This window comes from Engraulis encrasicolus, chromosome 9 (assembly GCF_034702125.1).
Source record: "Engraulis encrasicolus isolate BLACKSEA-1 chromosome 9, IST_EnEncr_1.0, whole genome shotgun sequence".
In the NCBI taxonomy this organism is placed as follows: Eukaryota; Metazoa; Chordata; class Actinopteri; order Clupeiformes; family Engraulidae; genus Engraulis; species Engraulis encrasicolus.
The window spans coordinates 35,265,003-35,290,636 of record NC_085865.1 but is presented as its reverse complement, the minus strand read 5'-3'; the positions used below and the strand labels follow the sequence as shown (position 1 = coordinate 35,290,636).

At 45.8% G+C, this 25,634-nt stretch overlaps 1 protein-coding gene across 17 annotated transcripts in view; it reads right to left on the bottom strand.

Moving 5' to 3' along the window:
* Positions 1–25,634, bottom strand: part of scrib (scribble planar cell polarity protein) — a 135,837-nt gene that overhangs the window by 45,407 nt on the left and 64,796 nt on the right. For 15 of the 17 annotated variants that reach the window (XM_063207010.1, XM_063207015.1, XM_063207021.1 and 12 more), the window contains exons 7-20: positions 24,150–24,224; positions 22,774–22,918; positions 21,673–21,791; positions 20,809–21,008; positions 19,956–20,122; positions 17,590–17,717; positions 17,148–17,276; positions 16,526–16,699; positions 15,465–15,944; positions 11,459–11,521; positions 7,579–7,668; positions 7,044–7,121; positions 5,595–5,936; positions 1,593–1,673 (exon numbers count right to left, since the gene is read on the bottom strand). In XM_063207010.1, coding sequence (XP_063063080.1) covers positions 1,593–1,673; positions 5,595–5,936; positions 7,044–7,121; positions 7,579–7,668; positions 11,459–11,521; positions 15,465–15,944; positions 16,526–16,699; positions 17,148–17,276; positions 17,590–17,717; positions 19,956–20,122; positions 20,809–21,008; positions 21,673–21,791; positions 22,774–22,918; positions 24,150–24,224 — 2,271 coding nt within the window. The remainder of the gene's footprint in view (positions 1–1,592; positions 1,674–5,594; positions 5,937–7,043; positions 7,122–7,578; positions 7,669–11,458; positions 11,522–15,464; positions 15,945–16,525; positions 16,700–17,147; positions 17,277–17,589; positions 17,718–19,955; positions 20,123–20,808; positions 21,009–21,672; positions 21,792–22,773; positions 22,919–24,149; positions 24,225–25,634) is intronic. The other 2 variants (XM_063207014.1, XM_063207019.1) reach the window with 2 other exon arrangements.

The following is a 25,634-nucleotide window of genomic DNA, read 5'->3' as shown; positions in this document are numbered from 1 at the left end:
AAGGGATAAAGAGCGGAGAGAGAGAGGGAGCGAGAGCGAGAGCGAGAGAGAGAGAGAGAGAGAGAGAGAGAGAGAGAGAGAGAGAGAGAGACTGAAAGATCGCGAGGGAGAGGGAGAGAGAGAGAGAGACTGAAAGAACGCGAGGGAGAGAGAGAGAGGGAGAGAGAGAGAGACAGAGAGAACGCAAGAGAAAAAGAGCAGAGAAAAACTGAGAAAGGACGCACAAAGGAGGGATGCAAAGATTTCCCAAAAGACAGAAAGAAAGAAAGAAAGAAAGGAAACTCAGAAGAGGGAGGGGGCAGCCATGTTTATCCAACAGCTCAATCTTGCTTTGGCACAGAACCACAGGTGGTGGATTCAGGAAAAGAGAGAGGGAGAAAGTTATACACAGCAGCAGAGAACTCAACTGTTGACATTGTTTCAAGCCGTGTAAGTAAGGCAAGCATGCAGAAAAGAAATTAGCAGAGACAGCAGATTTTAGTTAGCCAGGCTTAAGTTAGCAAAGTGGGTTGGGAAATTCCTGGGAAACTCTGGCTTGACTGGCGAGGATAAGGTGGGAGAGACCCAGTCAGGGCTGCATGCATCTACTGTATGTATAACTTATCGCCTACAATGATGAGCCTGCCACATTAACCCAAACAGAGCATACTGTGTACAATGGAAATACGTGCCCATAGCCTTTGGGTATTCAGCGGAGTGGCAACTACATTATCTGAAGGGAGTCTACATGTAGTATTCAGCAGAGAGCCACTGTCTACATGGGAGTGGACGCAGCCATTTTTTCTTTTTTTGTCATGAATTACAGACATAGACGATAGGGCGTATGTTAGCGTAAGATACAGTAGGGTTAGAGACGCTAAGGCAAAGGGTTATGCTTCCTGCTAACGGTGGACACTTCCACATGCATACAATATTCAACATGCATACAATATTCAACATGCATTTCGTGGCAGGTAGGCTGATCAGCTGCGCAAAAATGCTGCAGGAATTTCATAATTGTCTTGCACAGTCTGTACACTACACACACACATGCAGTATTGCTGCAGGCTGTGTACTGTGCACATACTTTCTGGAGATTAATCTACAACTCAGGCAGCAAGCATAACCCTTGCCTCAGGAAGCACAGAGCAGGAAATAAAGCGCTTTAGACTTAAAGTTCAGCAAAACAAGGCCTTGGGTAAGGGTATTATGCATTCAAAGGACGTTCAAATTTAAAATATTACACAAGATCTGACAGAGGATGCAATATCAAGCTCTGCAAACTCAACCACTGCTTCAGGTCATGAACAGGGAGAGAAGGAGAGAGAGAGAGAGAGAGAGAGAGAGAGAGAGAGAGAGAGAGAGAGAGAGAGAGAGAGAGAGAGAGAGAGAGAGAGAGAGAGACAGACACAGAGAGAGAGACACAGAGAGAGAGAGAGAGAGAGATAGAGAGAGAGAGAGAGAGAGAGAGATAGAGATAGAGATAGAGAGAGAGAGAGAGAGAGAGAGAGAGAGAGAGATAGAGATAGATATAGAGATAGAGATAGAGAGAGAGAGAGAGAGAGAAAGAGTGAGAGAGAGCAGAGTGGGCAATAAAGAGGAGAGGTACTCACAGAGATGACCCTGTCTCCCACTTTTAGGACGTTGTCTCTGTGTGCTGATCCCCCGTCAGCGATGCGCGAGACGTAAATACCCTGAAAGAGAAACAACAAGAGCAGGCAGAGACATATCACTTACACAGTAGAAACAATACTGTGACAATGTACTCGATGAGCACAGATATTCTTCTCCACAATGGGAAGATATTCAATGTAGCAGAAGTTTGAATGTTGATTTGAAAGTCAAGGACCAAGCTCTTGAACCTCGACTCACGCAAAACATAATCCACCTATTTTGTCAAGTCTACCAATGTAGTGCTAGACAAAAACTAAATCTGAAGGTTGAGACACTTCAGGACACGTAGGGGCATCCTGGTCAACGTGCCCATCTCTCCTCAACTCCTGTTCATGACCCCTCTGGCCTCAGCACATGAACTCTGTAACATGTTCTGGTCATTAAACAACAGGAGGCTGGCTACCGTAAACAGACGTTAGGCAACAAACTGCAGCTGAGGGCTGGAACAGCAGCAGCGCAACGGAATGAAACCAAACGAGTAGAACACAGCCTCAGCCAAAAACACAGATTGGTTTGGATATCACTATCAAGAGCAGTTGGTGGCTAATGCCAAGATGACCCAGAGGTACCCAGAGGATTTGTGGGGTGCGGTGGGGTAGTGTAGGAGGCTGAGGATTGTTGGCACAGCTGTCTACATCACTATCTCTCTCTATCTCTCCATGACCTTTTATCTCTCTCCCTCTTTCACTCACTCTCTCTCTCTGTATGCAGGGTAGTCCCAGGAGTGAGGGGGGAGGGGAGGGGAGAGTTTGGCATGGTGGCAGCCTGGCACATCTGGCCCTGTGCCAAAGCAGATGGCCACACCAGGGAGGATAGTGGTGGAATAATGGCGCAACACACTGCAATCGCATGCACGCACGCATGCACGCACGCACACCACTACTTTCAGCCAAGCATACACATACTAATCCTACAGTACTCTTTGACATGTGGCTGTGCAGACACTTTGACATCAAGATCTAGATGTTCAAACACAAGCCAGCCATCCCTGTGGGTGGGAGGTCAAATGAGGCTTCCTGTCTGGGGACACTGCTCTATATTCGTCCCCTCAGCTTGGTCATATCTATATAAAAAAAAAACTATGTGCAGATCAGCTGCTCAAGCTACTGCAACACTACTGCTTCCAAAACTGACAAAATAAGTCCATCTATTACAGTCACAAGTCATATGGATAGTAGTTACAGTAACTTGTAACTCAGATAGAACTGAACTTCAACTTCAAGGTCAACTTTCAACTTCATCATCATCCCAAGTGGGCAACTGATTGTGCAGCAAGACACAAAATGTAAACAGATTCAGACAACAGATAACAATGACAGACCATAACGTGCAGAAATCGTCAAGGGGTGTATCACAAGTCATATAGACTATTTGATTATGACCAGATCAAATAATTCAGCCACTGCAGATGTCTCTGACAATTATTTAAGCCAATTAAGTTTCCAATGAAAGACTATTCCTCAACTGACAAACCCGTGTATCTATACTCACCCCATACATTCCTTTGGCTTCAGGAAATTAGAGCAGATAGACTATATTAATGCCTACCGTCTCTGCAGATCACAGACAGCAGGGCGCCTGTTTACATGAGCAAGACCTTAACTGTATGCACATCATTGACCCATTTAAGGAGAAAGACATTCTGTCACATAAACACCTTTGATGAAGAGTTAGTGGCACAGTTTACTGCAACTCCACACACCTCAAACTAAACATCATTCTAAACTTCATTAGACCTGTAAACCAACATGTTGCCTATTTGGTGACAAAAGTACTGCATTAGCAGAGACTTACAGGAACCTCTACGAAAGACCACGTCCCGTTACTCAGCAGAAATCAGACATGGCCCTCATGCACCTCCAACGCCCCTCCAGCAATGTGAAACGTGAACATGTACGTGCACGCGTGTGTGTGTGTGTGTGTGTGTGTGTGTGTGTGTGTGTATGTGTGTACGCGTGTATATCTGCTTGCGTCTGTGTGTGTGTTTGTATGTGCACTGGAAAGTGGTGTTACGTACAACATGTGGCCAATGTCGATGATACCAAAAATACACTCCCCCTCTCCCTCCCCTTCCTCTTCCCCTTCAATCCAGCAGCCCTATCAGATGTCTCCGACTGCTATTCATATCGCCGTCTCCCTGGCGACCACGCTAAATGCTCGTCTGAGCACACCTGACACAGTGATGGAAGTGACGGGAAGGTTTCCACAGAGACACACTGACCTCACATACCGGTAACCACAACGTACTCTGTAAGGGTTCAGAGTGAACGGGTCACAGTGATGGTAATACACAAAGTGATGTGGGACTGTGTTGGTGTTCTAGAACGTAACGGAACTTCAAGCTTGTTCCATGAGTCAGCAATCATGCCCTGAAGAGTCAGTGGTGGACAAAGTAAAAGTACTTTCGTGGTGTAATTACAACAGTAGCACATGATATTACATAGCTGTTACACGATTTACTCCATTTCACCTACCTATTGATATAGACTTTGTTATTACTGAAAAACAATAAAAACCTAACAAGGACCCACCACAAATTCAACCCAACCTGTGCAGAATCAGCTCATCGTAAGACAAGTACATTGGTCTACTTTTTACTCAGATAAGTTACCTGTGTTGGAAAGAAACTGCGTTTCTTTTTTTTACTTTTAGTTATACTTTGTCCACCACTGTGAAGAGTCCACCTACTGATTTCCAGCGTACTGTGACCTCAGCAAGTTCCACACACCTTCCAAAAGGAGCATATGCTTAAGATCTGGGACCACATGGAAAACTAGTTAACTCTTGGGGTTATTCATGCTGTGATAATCCCTTGGGATGTACCGGTAACCTTACAAAGAGGAGGTGGCTAGGGAGCTCACCTGGAGCAACCTGGGAGCTGGTGCACTACTGCAGTGCTTCCAAACCAGGGGTAGGCATACCACTAGGGGTACAGTACCTGCACGCTCTACAGGGAGTACGTGGAAACAGTTACAAATGTACTGTATAGAGCAGGGGATAGGGGAAGAGATGCAAGGCATGAGTGAGAGGGTACTCATGGTATGTTAAAAATGAATTACCCCCCAACCCCCTCCCGGATCAATAAAGTTACTGTACTCTACTCTAAAACGGCTTAGGGTGTACCCGAGACAAAGAAAGCTGGGTAACACTGCACTGCTGGAACAAGTGCAGATCAACTGGGGCAGAGCAAGGAGTCTACGCTTGTCTTCAGGACTTTATGTAGTTGAATAGTAGACACATATCTCACATGCACCTGCATTTTTATTGCTTATAACGTTTCGGTTGTTCTGACCATCCTCAGGTGCACCGCATCCAACACATCTGCTCAAATTAAGGTGTACAGATTAAGTGTCCTATGGTGAACTATTCACTAGATGAATAAAAAAGTCAACCACTCTACTGCACAGTCCTCAAAGGAAGGAAAGTCCAACTCGTCTTACACTACTAAAGAATTCATTAGTAGGCTGGCCCAGACAGGCTTGCGCACAGCGACACTTCCTCTGAACACGATCAGAGTGAGATGCAGTGACAACAAAACAGCGATTAAGGAAGTGGGTAACAACAAACCAGACATCAGTGTGTGCCAGTGTACTGGGTTTCTACTGCTGCTAACATATGAGCAGGAAGAAAGCAGGAAATAATTCTGCACTTTGTCAAAGTTATGGCAATTTTATGACAAATATTTGATGCAGCTTAGTACAACTCCTGGTTTCAGCCACCACATGTGACTATTTCTCCCCATGTCACTCGTATAGCAGTTACAATGTATTAATACAAACCTGATTTGGTGTATGACTGAAAGATAAGTAACACTGAAATGCAGGCAGCTACAACAGCCAGATTGGTAAAAATAACTGCAGTGGGCAGTTTTAAATTTGGATGTATGCAAAATTTGGACTGAGCTACTTGAAACCCCTGCCAAATACTGCCAGTTGTCTCACCGTGTCTCCCGTGCGGTAAGGCGTGGAGCCCTTGCCCCCGGCGATGCTGAAGCCCAGGCCCTTGTCGTTGCGCAGCAGGCAGGTGGTGAGGCGGTAGGTGTTGGGGTTTGGCGTGGCGCCCCCGGAGGCCGGGGATCCGGGCTCCATGGAGAAGGGCACCCCGCTGCAGCGCCGCTCCCGGGGGAAGTAGTCGTCCTCGGGCCGCAGCGGCGTGGTGGTGATGGCGTTCTCCGGCTCCACCATGCGCTCGCGTAGAACCGTCATGGTGACGGCGGAGCCCGAGCTGCGCAGGGCCTCCACTGCCGTGTGGTGCTCGGCCCCCTGAAGATTCACGTCATTCACCTGGGGACAGGAGAAGGCAACACAGGAACAGGTTAAAACATGGGAATCATAGACTTCCAATCCAGACATGCATCATTCACCTGTGGAGAGGAGAGGAGAAGACAATACAGGACAGGTGCGGTGGCGCAGCTTGTCATCACATCTGACCACATGCAGGCTACATACATTGCCCACGGTGACCCAGGTTTGAATCCAGCCAGGGCCACTTCCCAACCCTAACCCCACCTCTCTTACCCATCAGTGAGTGTGTGTTTGCCTGGCGAGTAAGATTAACATCTACAAGCCATTTTGGCTGGTGGTGAAAAAAGTTACTTTAGGGCCGTGTACAGAGATATAAAAGAATGATGCGCTTTCACCTGAGGAAGAAGGGGGTAGAGGGGAATGAAGGTGACAATAAGGTTGAAGTTTCAATATCACAGAGTCTTACAAACTTAGACAGAGTCTTTAGCAATATATTACAACATACATAGTCATTGCTATTCTGGTAACAGCAAATTAATAACTGGGGTCTTGTCTTAAGAGTATAATCATCAGAACAATAAGACTATGACTATGATTCAACAGGGCAGGTATGTGATGTAAAAACATTTTTCAATACAAATTGATGGTGAAACACTGTGCAGTTGGAAACTTGAAAAGGGCAAGACCGAGCGAGGGATGGATTTCAACATGTCAACAATTTACCATAATTACAGGATTACAGAGCAGAAACTGAGAAATAATTATATGCCTGGAATAAACAAGTGTTTCCAAGTTACTATGACTGTCTACTAGCAAATTAATAGTATAAACTCAAAGCATAAACAAAGCCTACTGTTCCAGGCATGAATTTCTGATCTTTCAGGTCTGTGATAGGTAAGATAGGACAGGAATGTGATACATACAATTTTTCCCAAGCTCTTTGGATATCATGACCTAGATGAACAAAGAGTCATCTGTTTGGAAACCAAACTCTTTGGATATTGGGACAGATAATTCGTTTTAAAAATCGCATTCTATGATGATTCTATATATTGAAATTCTAGAGATAAATCATGGTTTATGCCAAACACATTTCATTATTAGCATTAGATGTGATAAACATTTCCACGCTGGTGTTTTTTTTACCTCAAGCAGCTTGTCTCCCACTTTGACTCCGGCTCTCGCCGCTGGTCCATCCTCTGATACTCTGGAGATGAAGATTCCCTGCAAACCACACCAGACGCACCAAGACAACAAAACATGAATATTCACACTGACTAGACTCACCAACAGAGCAAAACATGTCAGCTGGTAACTAGACAGCCTGACACTGCACTCTTCAATATCCTATTCACTATACTCAGCCCAACATACATGGTAAGTAACTGCAGAGCCTAAAAAAAACAAACAAAAAAACACTCATCTGCACACTCAAGGAGAGTAAAAATCACCAATGTGTACACCAACTTCTACAGTAGTTAACCTACCTCTAGGTATTTTTTTCAGTCAGGACTAGTGGTACAATTCAAACGTTTCTTTGTCAAGTAAAAATTCGGTAAGGCTGGCCCCGTAAAAGATTAACATGCCATTCCCCCTTCAGGAGTCGATTAGCCTTCACCTTTGGTACGTCCGCTAGTGAAATTAGCACACTAATGGCTACTTTACTGTAGGCATACTATACCTCATCGTCCCCCTTATAGGGTGTGGAGCCCTTCCCACCAGCAATGCTGATGCCCAGACCTCCTGTTTGTCTGTGGATGATCAGACTCAGCTGCAACAAAAAGGTAAAAAGTTCAAAAGGTCAGTGACGCCCCCGCCCCCTTCTCTCTCCCATGACACACACCTTCCAGAGTGACCTTCATGTGCCCTTCAGCCAACTGCAAACCGAATGCTTCAAGCGCTGACAGAAATGTTGGTCTGATTCATCCTAGTTATATCAGTGAATGGAGTTCAGTTGTGATGAGGGTTTTTTTTGGAGCTTGAAAACGTTTTGCCTTGCATATAAAAAGCCTCAGTTCCTAAAGCCTCAGTTTGGTCAAATGTTGGGGATGAGAAGGAGCTAAGACCAAAGATTTTCTATTCTGCATTTAGATCGTCTCTGCTAAAACTCTGGAGTAATGAAGGAGGATCTGTATACAACACTCCATCCTTGAATAATCCACAAGTAAGGTGGTTCTTTTCTGGGGAAGGTTTAGGCGTCCACCAGGCGGCTGGCCAATAAGCAAACAATTGGGTGAGAGTTGCTAAATCGTTTCAAACCAGAACTGAGTGCAATCCTCCCGCCCTACTAATTGCGCCAGGTCCAAGAACCTCCAGACCATGTATATGAATGAAGAGAAGTATTATGAGCGGGTCAAGCAAGGCTACATGTAAGGGAGACTCTTGGCCTGAAAGTCTTGAAAATGTTTGCCGAGACATATGGGCAGTGCCGTTTTGGTATTTGTTCTGGTTTGCAACAGGCTGAAGGCTTGAGGACTCATAATAACAGAATCAGAGTAATAGCTTACATGCCTTAGACAAGGTGACGAGACACAAACAAACAAACAAACAAACTAAACAAGTCAAGTGGGGGTATGTGAATCTAAGCAAAAGGGATTGCGGAAAGAAAAAGCTTCCTGGTTAAACACCGAAAAAAGCAAATCTGGATTTGGTTGGAGTTCATTACAGAAAGTAGGAGGGGAAAAAAAACACCCAACATATACTAGCAAAATGACTAAATGACAATCCAGACGCTTTTGATTAACATTCACCCCAGACACAGACGTGTAGTAATCTAAGAGCAATGCAGAAGTAGTACCTATGTACGTACACGTACACAAACAAACGTACAGTAGCCTGGTGTTTTCTGGCACTCACAGGCACACACTTATTTGTCAGGCAGGGGGCAGGGGGGAGGAGGGGGGGGCGTTGGGGTTGGGACAGGACATGACTCATGATGCCACAATACACAAACAGACAAAGAAGGTCCTCCGCGACCAGTAGGAGAAGAGGGACAAAGGGATGAGGGGAGGACAAGGGGGCAGGAGGAGGACAAGAGGGGAGAGACGGGTGACCACTGGCTGTGTGGCAAGACATGAGGATAGACCCATTCCTGGCAAGCCATGCAGAGTGTGAGTGAGTGAGAGAGTGAGAGAGAGAGAGAGAGAGAGAGAGATTGAGAGTGAGAGAGGGAGCTAGGGAAGGAGGGAGGAGGAGAGAGAGAAGGGGTATATAGACAAGAGGAAAAAGTGGGTAGGAATGAAAAGAGGGGACAATTTGGGGGGAGGAGAAAAGGCAAATAGTAGTTTGAGGAGAGAGGAGAAAAGGGGAAGGAGGGGGCAGATGTTGATCCCTGGGAATTCGGTCATCAGACGGTCCACAATTGTTCTTCAAAACGGCACGGTAGCCTCATGTGCAGTGTGTGCGTCCATGCAAGTGTGCACTCAGCAAACCCACTGGAGCAAAAACAACACACTCGGCAAGGACTCGCTCTCTCTCTCTCTCTCTCTCTCTTTGTGTGTGGTGCACATTCACTTGTGCCCATTCATCCATGAACTGCAGCTGAACACAACATCCTCCCACATGACCATGCAACGACGACTCATCGCTCTTTGCAAACCTGAATCACTAACATTGATCATTTAATCATCCATGGATGGATGTATAACAAACATTCACCAAACATTTCAAGTGCTGTGTGATGAGTTGGTCACAAAATATGCTTACACCTACTATGGAGATGTGTGAGTGCAGCTATTTAATAATAATTTTAAAAAAAAATGTTCAGGCATTCCTCTTGGTGATGTGATTTTAGGAAGGTAAAAAATGTTGAGGTTTCCCAAGCATCTTCAAACCTTCCCTTCATGTATCCTTCAAAGTTCATTGTGTGCAATCATCAGTCTATGATTCATCTTGTTGTCTAAATGTTTGGCTGGACCACACCTGCTTAAAGATTAAGAGAGACTGGTCAAAACTACAATGAGATCTGGAGGTGCGGTGGCCAATGGCACACTGCATGCCCACGGGGACACAGGTTCGAGTCCGGCCTGTATCATAAGTATTCCAATACCACCCCATCTCTCTCTCCCACTCATTTCCTATCTCCATCTTTGACTGTCCTATCTAAATAAAGGCTTAACTGTTTTAAAAAAGAAATAAATAAAACTGTAATGGGATCAATGCATCCAATGTGACCATCCAGTGCAAGGTGATTTTCACCACAGGATTACAAACGGCCACCACCGTTTGGTCCATTGTTGAAGGCACCTCCTCTTTGTTATCAAAGCTGTTCAGCGTTAAGCACTGAAACCTGGCTGTATAGCTGATCGGGAGCAATCTTGCTACTGGGACTCAGTAGAACTGCCCTGGCTGTATCTGGAGCTTCACAGATGGACTCAGGTCGACAGAGAACCGTGCCGGTGCCCGTTCCCGCATCTAATCGCGAACCGTCCGTCGTGTTCACAGCACGGATTTTAGCGTTCGCGAACCGGAAAGTTGGTTCACAACGCGAACCGCAAAATACTAGGTTTTTCTCCGCGAACTGTGAGGACAGCGTGGCCGTCAGCAGGTTCATCCGAATAACACGGTCACGTGCGGAAAAAGTTCAGAGCCCGATATGAACACGGGCGGTTCACAGATAAGCACTTTAGTGCCGAACGTAACTGGTGCGGGCCCCGGCACCGGCTCTGTTCTGGTCGGCCTGAAAGTCCTATCAGGAGATAGAGAGGGAAGGTTTGGTGCATGAGGATAAGATGAGAGGACTGGAGAAGAGAAGAAAAGAGAAGGGAGGATAGAAAAGGAGAGATGACCCGGCATTCTCAGCACAATCCTTCAGGTTTGGGAGAGATGTGGAAAAGATGTCATTAATTGCAGAAAAGCATCTAAATAAGACCAACCAGCCGACCCATCCTTCGTTTCCAACATCTTAAAATTGGACAAGAAGAAAACCAACTCTGTTCACCAACTAAACAGCCTCCATTACTTGCTTGGATTTTGAGGTTTTCTATCATCTCTCCTGACCAGAAGGGGTTTAGGAGACTGTGGTGACGCTGTGGAGAGTTATGGGGTCTGGGGACTTATCCTTCAGCCTGATATTGGGTTGGATTAATCATTGAATCCTTTCCTGGTTTAGTTTGAGTTGTTGTGCTAAGTTTGAGGCAGGGGTTAGGGAAAGAGTGATAGAGAGTGAGAGGGGGATTTGAGAGAGACACAGAAAAAGATGAGAGAGAGAGAGAGAGAGAGAGAGAGAGAGAGAGAGAGAGAGAGAGAGAGAGAGAGACAGAGACAGAGAGACAGAGAGAGAGAGAGAGAGAGAGAGAGACAGAGAGAGAGAGACAGAGAGAGAGAGAGAGAGAGAGATAGATAGATAGATAGATAGATAGATAGATAGATAGATAGATAGAGAGAGAGAGAATTAGTGGTACACAAGGAGGGGGAATGAGAGAGAGCAAGAGAGAGAGCGAAAGAGGTACACATAGACGGGTTGAAAGAGATGTTGAGTAACTGGATGGGAGGTAGTGGTACACAGAGAGGGGTTGAGCGAGATGTAGCATAGTTGGATGGGAAAGAGAGTAGGTACAGACCTCTTCCTCCTCAATTCGAGCAGGCTCAATCAGCAGATTATTGACTTGATCAAATGACACCCCCTGTTAGGATAGGAACCAGCGAGAAGCATGCGGATTAGTGAGGCCAAAAAAATAAAAACCTGCACATTCACACACAGACACATTACTCACTCACTCACACACACACAAACATGTACATGGACACCTGGACAAATGGACACACACACACCACACAAAATGAAGCAAAACAAAGATGACTGTGAGGGAAAATGGAACAAAAAGTGAGCGTACGCTCCCAGAAACACACACACACACACACACACACACACACACACACACACTGAATGGAAGGAACATGCTCAGTGGCAACCACAACCAAAAAATCAGGGGGGCCTCATTCAAAGCAGGGGGCTGGATTTAGAAGCTGCCCAGGGCGGAGGCACCTCCACTAGGCTTTTGACGCAACACTGTTGGGTGCCACTGAGCTGCAGCAGGGCTTTATTCCCCCAGCCAGGCCACCCAGACCAGTGGCAGATGCACGCAGAGGTGGAAAGCCGAGACCGAGATTGTGGTGCGAGAGCACAGAGAAGAGAGGACAGGATAAGCGTGTCAGGAAAGGCAGCAACCATCCCACCGCCCCAAACAAATCCCAGAGAAAAGCCAAAGTTTATAGAAAATCAAGTTCCCAAAACCAAACTGGGATGTTATCAGATAACTATAATCTCAAATAATATACTTAGGCACAGGTGTTTTGTTATCATCACAAAATAAATGAAGGCTAAAAGTCTACAGACAAGTATTTTATGGTTGCTTTAGTGATGAATATCTGGCAAATGTAAAGCTGCTTCTACTAACTTGTGGATTAACAGTTATCGCAAACAGGAAAGAAAAACCATTACATCACTTCGGTTCTCAATGTTTAACGTTAAATAAATACTTTGAGAGTCCTGGCAGTAAAACCTGTTGAATGAACCTGCAAAACTAACTATTTAATCCCATAAAAACAAGAGCAGAACTTCCGATTCCCTTTGTGGAAAAATACCTTCCTATACTTTTGGGGGTTAAACGGTTAAAGGAAGTCATCTGTACAACTTCAAAAGCACAATACTCCAAATCTAGCGCTTCCTCTTTCCTGGGCCGATTATTATTAGGTCTCAAAGTTTCCACCTCTGCCACGCATGTGCTCTGGGTGGGTGGCTATCACACGTATGCAGGCAAACACACCCATATCTACGTACACACACACACACACACGCACACACGCACACACACACACATATCCACACACACACACACACCCACCCACACACACACCCACACACACACCCACACACACACCCACACACACACACACACACACACACACACACACACACACACACACACACACACACACACACACACACACACACACACACACACACACACACACACACACACACACACACACACACACGCACACACACGCACACACACACGCACACACACACGCACACACACACGCACACACACACGCACACACACACACACAAATGTATGGTCTCACAGACAAGGAAAAAGCGTAATAGCATTTATCCAGGTTATGACAAGCATGTCTCACTTTCACACCATGAGCGGTGACACAAAACATTCACACAGATGAACACAGTCACACAAAACGTACACATCAAACACAGACATATACAGTGCACAGGTTGCTTTGTGTGATCCTTGATCCCCATTACCAAAAAGGCCTATAAGCCAAACTTTATTATGTTTGCAGTTAATAATACAGGACCTCTGAGGGAGTTTTGACAAACGGAGCCAGTTTAATCAGCTTTAACTTTTGAACTTATTAACGTATGATCATTGGCTAACTGTCTATGACGCTTGTCTAATAACTTGTGATAGTTATATAGTTTTCCATGATGACATGATTATTTATGCTGCAAATCTATAGGTTGTAGAATACAGTGTGGCAGCCTCTTCCAATATGTTCATTTTTTACAATTAGGATGCTGCTACAACCATTTCCCATGACATCTCCAAGCTCTAATAGTGAAAACAACAAATAAAAATTAATGTGTTCAAATAGAGTTATGGTAAAAGTAAAAACATTATAAAAACTGGGCATACACTGTTCAACTCTGCATGTTAAGTGGCGTGAGCTACTATTCAGTTCTACAAACCAGGCCCTAACAATTGTCCTTTAATACATATAGCTAATATCTACATAACATGTTTCTGAACAATCAGGGGATCAAGGATCTGATGAGAAAAGCGCTGAAAGAATGGCATTGTTATCATAATTTATGTACATCAATTGTGATTCTTGTTATTTTGAGAAAACAAATTAGAATCAGGGGAATATGTATTGGGTTATTTTCAGGTTCAGCTTGTTGCCTCGTTCACGCACTCATCCACACATACACATTACACACTCATTCTGTCACACACACACACACTTGCACCTCAGTGCAAAAGGTGAGGGCAGGGGAGGGAGCGGCGCTGAGCTGAATAGGGTCAAAGGTCAAACAGAGATGAGAAACAGCAAATGATGTGGTGGCAATGAAGCACGCCGCGCTGTGGCTCAGAGACTCAGGCAAATAAAAACAGGTGTGGAAGGGGTTGGGAAGTACGGACAGAAAGTTGAAGTCAGAGGGTTGAAGGGGTAGCTAACCAATGGGGAGAGACCTGTGGCAGGAAGGGGCCAATGAGAAGGGAGAGGAGGCGGGGCAGGGCGGGTGGGACGCGGGGGGCCTTCTGTCATTTGACATCCCTCCCTATCAAGAAGAGCCTTCAAAGTCCCAGTTTTTGATGGCTACAATAAATGTGTGTGTGTGTGTGTGTGTGTGTGTGTGTGTGTGTGTGTGTGTGTGTGTGTGTGTGTGTGTGTGTGTGTGTGTGTGTGTGTGTGTGTGTGTGTGTGTGTGTGTGTGTGTGTGTGTGTGTGTGTGTGTGTGTGTGTTGTACTGTAGTTTCAGTGTTTATGGACACTATGACTTTGCTTATGAAATATGAAAAATGCTGGTAAATAGAGACAGGAGGCTGCTGGTATGGGAAACGCATTGCAACCTCCTTTTTTTCTTTCTTAACTTGGATGCAGTTAGTCCCAATTCAGGTGAGGGTATAGGCATACGAATTTATGTGTGTGTGTGTGTGTGTGTGTGTGTGTGTGTGTGTGTGTGTGTGTGTGTGTGTGTGTGTGTGTGTGTGTGTGTGTGTGTGTGTGTGTGTGTGAAAGAATATATGTAAAAGGAAGGGGTCTGTCCAAAGGTGATTCTGTACTGGGCTACGTGAAATAACACCAAGAAATAGTCCAGTTTGTCATTCTGCCAGTTGAACAAAGAGGAAGCTATAAACGTCAATCCATCACCATTCACAAACATCATCACAATCTGTACATCATCTGAACGCATGCAAGTTGTAGTAGCTGAAATATGACCAAGTGAACCAACAACCCAAATGCATAAACACAGTGCATCAGAGGAACATCCCTGTGCATCTCAATGTGTGCAGCAAGTGCTTAATGAACAGTATGCATGTGTATCCAAGCACAGTCCCAAAATGCAAAGTCAGTGAACATGCATTTCAGTCAATGCTGAGATTACTCATACTGGTGAATTCAGAAAAGAAACCTTCTCATACAGTATGTATATCATCTGCAATATTCATACATTTGTATTCTATGCTATTACATATGTGAATGAATGTTTGAAATATGATATGCTGTAGTGTATATACGTCTGAATATCAAATGCAATGACATTTATATCACACAACACTACAGTGTACCTACAATCGGCTTTTGTAAGTACCGTTCATGCACCAAAATATATATGGGAGCAACTAACAGTGAAAAGACAATTAGACAACCTACTACTAATCAATCAATACTAGTAATACAAAATATATAATTTTACATTCTATTTCAGATATGCCCACATAATCGTCTTGCATTATCTCTGGTAATACACCCTTCATCATTCTCCTTCTCCCCTCATCGACACCATCTCAGACCTCGAGCTTCAGGTAGTGGTCTTACCTTGACCGGCTGTAGTGAGGAGTTGACGTGCATCACCCGACTGTTCTCCATCTCTGCAGCTGGCGTCCGATGGAGCAGAGGAGTCGACGCCGTTACCTCAGAGTCCTCCTCCTCCTCCTCTTCCTCCTCCTCCTCCGCCCTCTGTCCCATCAGCCTTCTCCTCTCCTCCTCAGCGTCTTCGTCCTGGTGGTTCTGGCTGTGCGGGGAGTGAGGGGAGTGAGGGGAGTGGGACGTGAGGCCGTCGGGGCTGTAGCCCTGTAGGAGGGCGGCCACGGTCTCGGGCTTGGGCAGCTTGGTGATCTTGAAGTGCTTCTTGTAGTGTGGCGTGTCCTTGCGGATCAGCCGCTGCTTCTGGCCGGGGTAGGGGGGAGGGGGCTCCGCGTTGTCGTCGCTGCCCTCGTCATCGTCCTCCTCTTCGTCTTCGTCGTCCTCTTCCTCGCCGCCCCGGATGATGGGCTCCTCGGCAAAGTGCACAGTGGGCTGATGGGACGAGGGAGATGCGAGGAGAGGAGAGGGGATGAAATACAAAAACAAACCCTCTGTGGTATGTAGAGCAGCGTGTAAAACGTCTAACAGAAGGCAACTCATAATTTATCAGGCCTCTTCTGCTACATGAGAATCACAAGACAGTCAGTCTCATCAAATGTATAGTATAAGGGCCTTGTTCTTAAAAGCAATGTGCATTTCATCCCTTTTATTTAGTCTGTGTGACTTGTACTATAATGGCCAATGTGTAAGTGTAAGGACAAAAGAAGAAATATCTGCAGACATGCTGTGATTTCTTCCGTGAAAAATGGCACGGCATTTCGACATTTCTGAAGAGATTGCCTGAATGAATGAAAGAGATTGCCTGATGAAGGTCTAGTACCAAAACGTCGTTCATCAACGTAAAACAGCAAAATGGTCAGTGTGCAGGAGTTTTTTCAAGTTGTCTGCTGAGTGACCCATGGGCACGCACCTCACATTTTTTCACTGTATATGTGTAACTATAACCTGGTCTAATACGGCGCCCCAGGCTCACGCTGAAGGCCTCCCCCGTGTGTTCTGACTCCTCCCCTCACCTCGATATACTCCACTTCCATCTCGTCCAGCTCCTCCTCCTCCTGGGCGTGGCTGTCCACTCCCGCCTCCCTCTGGCCCTGGCCCCGCCTCTCATCGTGCGAGTTGGCCGATGCCGTGCTGTTGGACGCCTGCGAGTCATGACTCTGATTGGACAGACCGCTCAGACGCTTCTCCTGTGAGGCCAATTAGAAATCAGATAAGATTCAACCACCAATAATCCGATACAGTACACACAACCAAACTCTTTATTCCGCGTTCCACGGAGATTTGTTTAATGGGAGTAATTAAGCAATTTCATGTTCATGTGAGAAATGAAATATTATTTTAACTAGGCACAGATGTGTGTATGAGGGTGATGGTTGATATTGGAGGCTGTGTGTAGACAGACTGTGTACTGTGTCCTGCACAGCACCAAGTGTGTGTGTGTGTACCTCTGAGACTAGAGAGTGGATGTCTAGATCAGGTCTGACAGTTCACAGTATTCCTGCTGTCCTGTGTGTGTGTGTGTGTGTGTGTGTGTGTGTGTGTGTGTGTGTGTGTGTGTGTGTGTGTGTGTGTGTGTGTGTGTGTGTGTGTGTGTGTGTGTGTGTGTGTGTGTGTGTGTGTGTGTGGTAGTTGTACCTCTGACTCTGGCGAGTCCAGGTCTCCGTCGGGTTTGGCGGTGTAGGCCTCGTTCCTGCGCTCCTCAATCATATTCTTCATGACCTTCAGCTCACTGGGGTGCGGAGTCGCCCGGCGCTGGAGACCCTGCTGCGCACACACACGCATATACACACACTAGTACACAAGTAGCACCATACCTAGAGCAAATTCAGTACACAAGGTAAACAAATTACATTACATTGCATTTGGCAGACACTTTACAACAAATACCACTTATAGCTTTCATATGCATTAGCATTATTGCTGAGAATAATCACTTATTTTTTCATGAAGAACACGCATATAGTAGTTTACACACAAAGCTTTCATATAAGATTTAAGCTATGCCACTTTGCTGTCTCCTGTCTGAAATCTACCAGCCATGTTAATGTTGTTCCTCTCCATGATTCTGTGTGCTTACCCGTCTCTCAGCGGCCGCCTCGTCGTCCTCGTCCTCTGGCTTGGCCTCCTCCTGGAAGTGGATGACGGAGACGCGGTTTAGGTTGCTGTCCGTCCACGTCTCGTCCACGCTGTTCTGCAGCAGGTTCTCTGCAGACCAGAGAGGGAGAGAACAAAACAAAACAAAAAAAGAATGCATGAGTTAAGACCGTCAGGTGTGAATGATATTGACACAACTTCAACTGACCGACTCCATGCTATAGTAAAAAAAACTATTAGATATGCACTAGAATCAACCAAAAACGCACTAATGTACATAATCAATAAACAAAAGTACTGTGTGTAAATGTTAAAAAGTGTCCTTCGGTGTGAATATGATTTAAGCGATTCAACCAGTGAGCATGCGTGCCTGTCTGAGTGCTTGTGTGTGTGTATGCACTATGGTCTGGGACTGAGTCCAAGTCCAAGTGTGTGTCAGGGTTCCCACTCTTTTTCAAAAATCATTTTCCAGGATATTTCCAGGACATTTCCAGGACTATTTTTGGATAATTCAGGACGGATATTTCATCCGTCGGACCCACAATTTGGACATACACAGCGACACAAAATGCATTTTAGAGACAATGTGACCTTAAGGTTGAAATGAGTTGTAATGAATGAGTATAGTGTGTTAGGGAAGAGGGTACGTCCAAAGACGTCATAAGAGCAAAGTATGGCATGGCCGCAAGGGGAGTCACTTTCTTCTTCTGCAGTTAGTACTAAGGAGACTAGTGTTAGGAGGGATTACATTAAACACTGACAACTGGATCTCCTCTCTTGACCAATTTTGCGAAGTTACAGAGTTCAGATTTTATCCATTATGGCGTTGCACCCACTGACCATGAGCACAGTGTCTTTAAGCAATGTCCTCGGACTACACCTAACCCAATGCATTTTCCATTGAGTGATACTTCTTATCCAATGTACGTTATTTGCTTAGTACTGGCGGCAAGGTAAAATGCAAAGCCACTACCGCCAGGGCTGGAGTGTGGAACAGGTCATAGGACATAGTGAATTTGTGTCAGCTGTAATTAAGGCTGAATGACAGCTGTAATTTAACCACAAACTGAACATTGACGACAGGACATCCTATTTTGACCGGGCCGGAACTAGCAGCAGCTCCTCGCACCCACAATGCAATTCAAATTGCAGAGTTTCCAGTGTCACAATTTTTATCGATCATGGCCTTGCATCTACTGCGCATGGTGTCCCTGGGCTACGCCCCGGCACTTCACCGTGGCCAATGCAATTTCCTGCGAATAAGCGTTCTTATCCATTCTATGTTCTTTGTCCAAAGGTATTGACCTGGGTTGCGGTTGAAGATCACCAGCTGTCCCGCTAGTAGGAATCTGCTGGAGCTTGGCGACCACACCCCTATGTCAAATTTCGCAAGCCCAGCACGTGCAGCCTCTGTTCAATTGAAATGCTTTCTGATCCACAAAACGTTTATTCTTAATTAAATGAAAGTGCAATGTAAACTCACATTAATGTCACATTATCTCATAAATTAATACCTTAATAGTCTCTCTCTTATCGCAAAAATTAGTGTACTTGGATTTAAATGCATTCTCCACAAGACTTGACTTTGACTTTTTTGCTCACCAACCATTGTGGCCAGTGGTTTCTGTCTTTCTGCAAGCCAGTTTTGTTGCCAGTTTCTTTTTCTCTGGAATATTCTTGCATACAAACAATTGATGCGACTACTGTGATTTGTCACACCAAAGATCAAAGTAGCTTTCAAAGTGGCTAGTGAGACTGAAAGCTCTGATCTCCAAAGAAGATAGCAGTACAATTTTTTGTAAGGAAGTGCTAGCACTGCCTATTTGTAGGCCTATTATGACCGTAAGCAGGTTTTCCAGAGATACATAACGCCATGATATCAGCTAGCGACTTTTCAGCAAGCCAACTAGCGACTTCTAGCGACTTTTGGCAACACTGAGTCAAAGAATATGACTGTGTATAAGTGCAATCAAAGATGGCAACCTGACCAAACTGTGTGTGTGTGTGTGTGTGTGTGGACAATAATGTATTCAATAGGTGGATATAAATTAAATAGTCATGTCTAGACTCGGAGAAGAGTAAAAATTATACCACAAACAAAGTCGGGAAAAAGCTGAATGAAAAAAAATCCAGGACAAATATTTTTTTCCAGGACATTTGGTGAATTTCCAGGACTTTCAAGGACTTGAAAACACATCTCTAAATTTCCAGGTTTTCCAGGACGTGTGGGAACCCTGGTGTGTGTGTGTGTGGTGGCTGGGGAGGAGTGCCTCACCAAGGCTGTGTGTGTGTGTGTGTGTGTGTGTGTGTGTGTGTGTGTGTGTGTGTGTGTGTGTGTAGGGGTCTTACCGAGGCTGGGCGTGGGCTGCTGAGGCAGCAGGTAGCATGTGAGCACCTTCTCCCCCGTCTGCTCGTCGTCCTCCGTCTGGAACTTGAGCATGGGCTGTGATTGGTTCTCCGCCAGCCACATGGCCTTCAGGTTCAGGTTGGCCAGAGCAAACGGAAGGTTCTGCAGTCTGGAGGCCACAGAGGGACAAACAGAGCAGGACATTGCTCAGAAAAAGGATCCACACGGGTGCTCTAACAGTTAGTGGGTAGCAGACAACAAAAAATAAAGAGGAGGAAACTGGCACTTCAGTTGCAATATTTTTTTTACTTCTTCTTCAAGGCAAATAGACTGCCCGACGCGTTTCGACTTGGTCGTGTAGGTCGAAACGCGTCGGGCAGTCTATTTGCCTTGAAGAAAATATTGCAACCGGAGAGCAGGACATTGGTTGGTGGCACTGGGCACACAAATCATACACACAACTTCTGCAGCCTGCAATCGAGAGAGGGACAGATTTTTTTTAAATATTAAAGGCAGGCTTATGATGAGGTTAAGGGGAGTTTGTTCAAAAAAGGTTGAGAACTACTGATTTGAAGGAAGGAAGGAAGGAAGGAAGGACGACAAATCTGTGCAGGAAGGAAGGAAGATCTATGCACCGTTTCCCACCATGTCAGTTAGGTGGCATTGGCGAGCTCTGAGATTTTGTGAGACTTTGTCTCATCAGCCATCACTGCACTCACTATTAACTCCTATGACTGCCACCCATTTACTACAGCTGAGGGGTGTCGTATGCTCGATTAAACAATGACTTTCTGCCAATCAACAATCGAGGAACTGAAGAAGCAAGCAACTGAACAAGAAAAATAATCTGTGCACCTGTTCCCTGCCACGTCGAGCACATGCAGCTCGGTGGCGTTGGCGAGCTCGGACGGCAGCTTGCCCAGCCGGTTGTCCCTCAGCGAGAGCACGTTCAGGCTGGCACAGCCACCCAGGTCGGCCGGCACCGTGCCCAGACGGTTGCGGTCCACGTTCAGGTTGGTCAGCTTCTTCAGTTTACCCAGCGAGCGCGGCAGGGACTGGAAAAGAGAGAAAGAGAGAGAGAGAGAGAAGGTCAACAAACCCAAGTCGAGTTAGCATCAGACCTAATCACAGGTGATTGTGCAAAGCAGCAAGGGACTTCCCGGGCTACAAGTCTAGTGCAATTTCTCCAAAAAGCAAAACGGTTTCTGACCGAAAGACCCGCATATTGCCTTATGAAGTTGACTGCGGTCTGTGGAGGCCAAAAAAATAAGAAAAAGAGGAAGAAAAAGTAGAACATTTGCAGACCACATTGTGTGTTGTTGCCTCATCATACTATCACAGAGTTTTCCATGGTGACTGCATTCAGGTCAGACAATCCAGGGGGAAAACAACAACAACATCAAGCGGAGCTGGGTTAGACCATCTGCGCACCATTTCCCCCATAATTGCTATCGCAGCTAGACACCACGTGCGGTTAAACAGATAAGGCCACTACAGTGCATCATATGATTAAGATAGCCACTTGTACAGATGCTATCGCCAGTCATTACTCAACAGTGCATGACACAGCCAGTCTGTGTTTTCATTCCAAGTAAAATCTGAATGTCAAAGACTGTCTGCCTGCTTAAATTGAACTATGCACAAAAACATCCATGCATGCACACACACGCTCACCTAATGCTCTAGCTGGGCATGTATACTATGTCATTGTTTCAATACCTGCAAAAGGTTCTCTGTCAGCATGAGTTCTGTCAGGTTCTCACACTCTCCCAGAGAGTCTGTGAGCCGCAGTAGCCGGTTCTGGTCCACTTTAAGGATGGACAGCTGCTTCAGGGAGCCTGAGGAAGAACAGACAAACACAACAACAAAAATGACATTTACAAATGTTCACAACAAAATGACATTTACAAATGTTCAAACGCCCAAAAAACAGCCATGGGCAATCATAAACCCCACCTTTTTGGCTACTGCATAGGTAGCGTCCAGACTCTTAATTGTGACACAGTCTGGTGTTAATCAGTCAAGGAAAGAGACTGGTGGCTGTGAGTGTTGTAGCAGTACTCCACCACTAGGGGTCAGTCTAGCACAGGCTCATTCTAAACTCCAAACTGTGGTGCATGTACCTGCCAGCGCCCCTTCAACTAACCTACTTTCCCCACACAATTCTAATGGGAAAAAAAGCATTTAAGATTAATAAATTAATTATTTTGCCCATTTCAACACAGCCCAATACTGTGTTCACACCTAATTGAACCACCTTATCTGCTACCCAATCCTCCCCACTCCTCAGTCATGCTTTCTGGGTTCCAGTATGTTCTGGGAGAACAGCAGGTCTGTGTGGGCCAGTAGGTCACTTATCCTCGTCCTCACCTAACTCCACCACAGCCTAATGTTCAACCCCTCTCTCCACCCATAAGCCTTTAGTCCAATGCCCCCTGTCCACCACCCAATTCTATCCCCTATACAGTATTCTGGCCACAATACTCTATCCCCATTCCATCTTTCTGCCACACCAATGCGGTCACCCGACCCACACCCCAGTGGCCCCAAGTCCACATCTTAACCCAACTCCATCCTCATCATCACCCAACTCCACCACAGCCTAATGTTGCACCCCCTCTATCCACCCACATGTCTATAATCCAATGCCCCCTGTCCACAACCCAATTACACCCCCCATATTCTAGCCACAATCCTCCATCTCCATCCCATCCCTCCATCTCATCGATGCGGCGACCATTCCCACAGCCCAGTGGCCCCAACTCCACCACCCATGTCCTCACTCCCCTTTCCCCGTCCCGTCCCATCCCTCCATCTCACCGATGCTGTCTGGGATGAGCTCCAGCATGTTCTGGGAGAGCAGCAGGTCCGTGAGGGCCAGCAGGCCGCTGAGTTCGCTGGGCAGCTCCTCCAGACGGTTCTGAGACACGTCCAGACACACCAGCCGACGCAGGTTACCCAGCTCCTGTGGCATCATGGGAGAGGCAGAGGAGGAGGAGGAGGCAAGAAAGAGAGAGAGGAGATGGATAGAGGAAGGAGAGAGGGATGGAAGGAAGGAAAGAAGAAGAGAAGCATACAGAAGGTGTTTTACTGGTACAGAGCAACATGACTGACTGTTATGGTTAGATTTTAGATGGGTAGTTTCAAGAAGATTAAATGGAAGCTCGAAATGCAGAAACTTCAAATCGGTTTCAATTCACAATTCGCCCAAGAGATGGAACGCCCTCCCCATCGAGATCCGATCAGCCACCTCCGTCGACTCCTTCAAGAAGCAGCTGAAGACCCACCTCTTCATCCTTGCCAACTCCTAGCTGCCAAGGCGTCATAGTGTCCCAGCTGCCGCAGCGCCCTTACTACTCGCAACCAGCCCTGGCAGGGGGCTCCCCTAGGTGGCCGCTGGTCTCTGCCTGAGGTTTCTTCCTGACTATAGGGTTTTTTTTCTCAGACCTCACTGAGCTTTTTTTTCCCCCTTACAAACTATGAATCAAGCGAAAGGGAGTTTTTCCTCACCCCTGATGCCACCAGGGGCCGCACCTGAGCGCCCAATCTCTGTGTGACTATCTATGACTTATGATAGGCCCAGCCACTATGGACCTTACGCATCTAAGAATCCTCGTCCTAACCTACGTTGACCTTATGACTCTACAATCTCTGTCTATCTCTTCTTCCTCTGCCTTCCTGCTATTTCTGCCTCTCCTTTATACCTCTCCTTTTTAATCCATCTCTAACAATGTTTTTTTCCCATTTGTTAAGCACTTTGAGTTACATGCCTTGTATGACACAGTGCTATACAAATACAATTATTATTATTATTATTATTATTATTAATTCAACAAATCACAACTAGACTAAATGCCAATTTTCCCATAGCCCATTTTAGCCTGAGCCCTTTTTTGGAAAGGGTGCCCTCTGCCTATTAAATCCTAAATATTTCAGCCTCCGAAGCACATACAAACATGAAATAAGTTGCATTTAAAAGCTAGGACCCTCATTTTGTATTAGAATGTGTTCATTCAGCTCTAACATACCCACATTTTTAATAAAAACCCTCAAATCTCAAGATCTTGAATGCAGCATATATGTGTCTTCAGGCTAAAATGGGTTAACATACAGCGAGAAAAGTTGAAGTGTCAGGTCCTCATCCAGAGGTGTGTGCTGCCATGGGAAATGCTTGCTACACATTATACTCTACTCACAGGTGGTAATGAGGTCAGCTGGTTTCTGTCCAACCACAGCTCACGCAGGTTGGGGAGCGCTCCCAGTGTGTCCGGCTGATGGAGGGTAATAGCACAGAGAGAGAGAGAGAGAATGAGAGAGATGGGGTGAGAGGAAGAGAAAGAGATAGAGATGTGTTATATAAAAGATAAGAAAATAAGGCAAAAAAAGCAATCAGCTGTACTCAATGAGGTAATACGTTACAGTTACAGAGTTACAAAGTTACAGAGGCAATTCTGTTAATATAGTTTGTGGTCTTCATAAGCGTTTGTGCGAGTGCATGTGCGTACGTCAGTCACACTCTTAGGTGGCCAGTCACATGCTCCTGTGCAAACACGAGGCTAAACAAACTGTGTGTGTGCGTCCACATTAGCACCATGCAAATCTCTTTTATGGTGTGTGTTGACAACTCTGCAGGGCAACAGATAAACACCCCCCTATTCATTACCACACGTCTTTAACTCCTAATGACTATGATCAGAGGGCCTGGGAGAGAGACATAATTTATGGTTAGGCCGTGTGTGCGTGCGTGCGTGCGTGCGTGCGCGTGTGCCCGTGCGTGCGTGCGTGCGTGCGTGCGTGCGGGAATTCAGTTTGTGTGTCTGAAGGGTGGCTTAAGACAACTACCCAGTACTTCTTTCAACAAAAGTTTACCCAAGGACATAAGTGTATCCATGAAAAAACAGAGAACCAACTACTGATCCTGTTTTGAGGCCCCTCATCTGTGACTGTCCAAAATTGGCCAAGTGCGATGGCACTGACATTCAACAAATACCGGTAAGCCATTGGCTTGAAACACGGTTACATAAACTCCCAACAGTGTGTGCCCAGACTCAGAGCAAGTCAAATTGGCCCACACTCTTTGCCCTGCTCTGCCACTCTTTGTGTGTGTGTTGGAACAGAATTTATAGCAGAAGGGATTCGAACAAAAACAAACGTTCAAATGTATTCATCAGTTGGGCTGATGGCGCTGTGTCCCCTTTCACTGGGCAACTGGGTTTGGGGAAGACACACAGCCTGATTTATGGACCTGCCCTGCACTGCTTCGCTGGTGGCCAAGTAGGAAGTATAGCAGTCCAACTGTGCTCCATCTATCTCTGTGTCAGATAGAGAGTTGGCCTCAGTTGCTTTCCAAATGAACTTGAAGTCTACAGTACTACGCCTATTGGAGTACAGCCAGGCCCTAGTCACCCAGTGAGATTTCAGAGGCAGGTTACACCATGCCATAGCTTCCTTGGCGTGGCGGCGAGGCGAGAAGGTAGGGTTTACCCGTGGCAACGTGGCATAACGTGTTTTGGTAGTACTATATCCGGGCATGTAGGAAGTCATGCAGGGGAGAAACTACACAGGAGGTACTTCATTAACTGGCAAACAAACATCACCCTCATTTCAATGGGAAATGCTAGAGCTAGTGAATTAGGACAGTGTTTAGCAATGTTTTGAAGGATCAAAATGCAATTTCACAG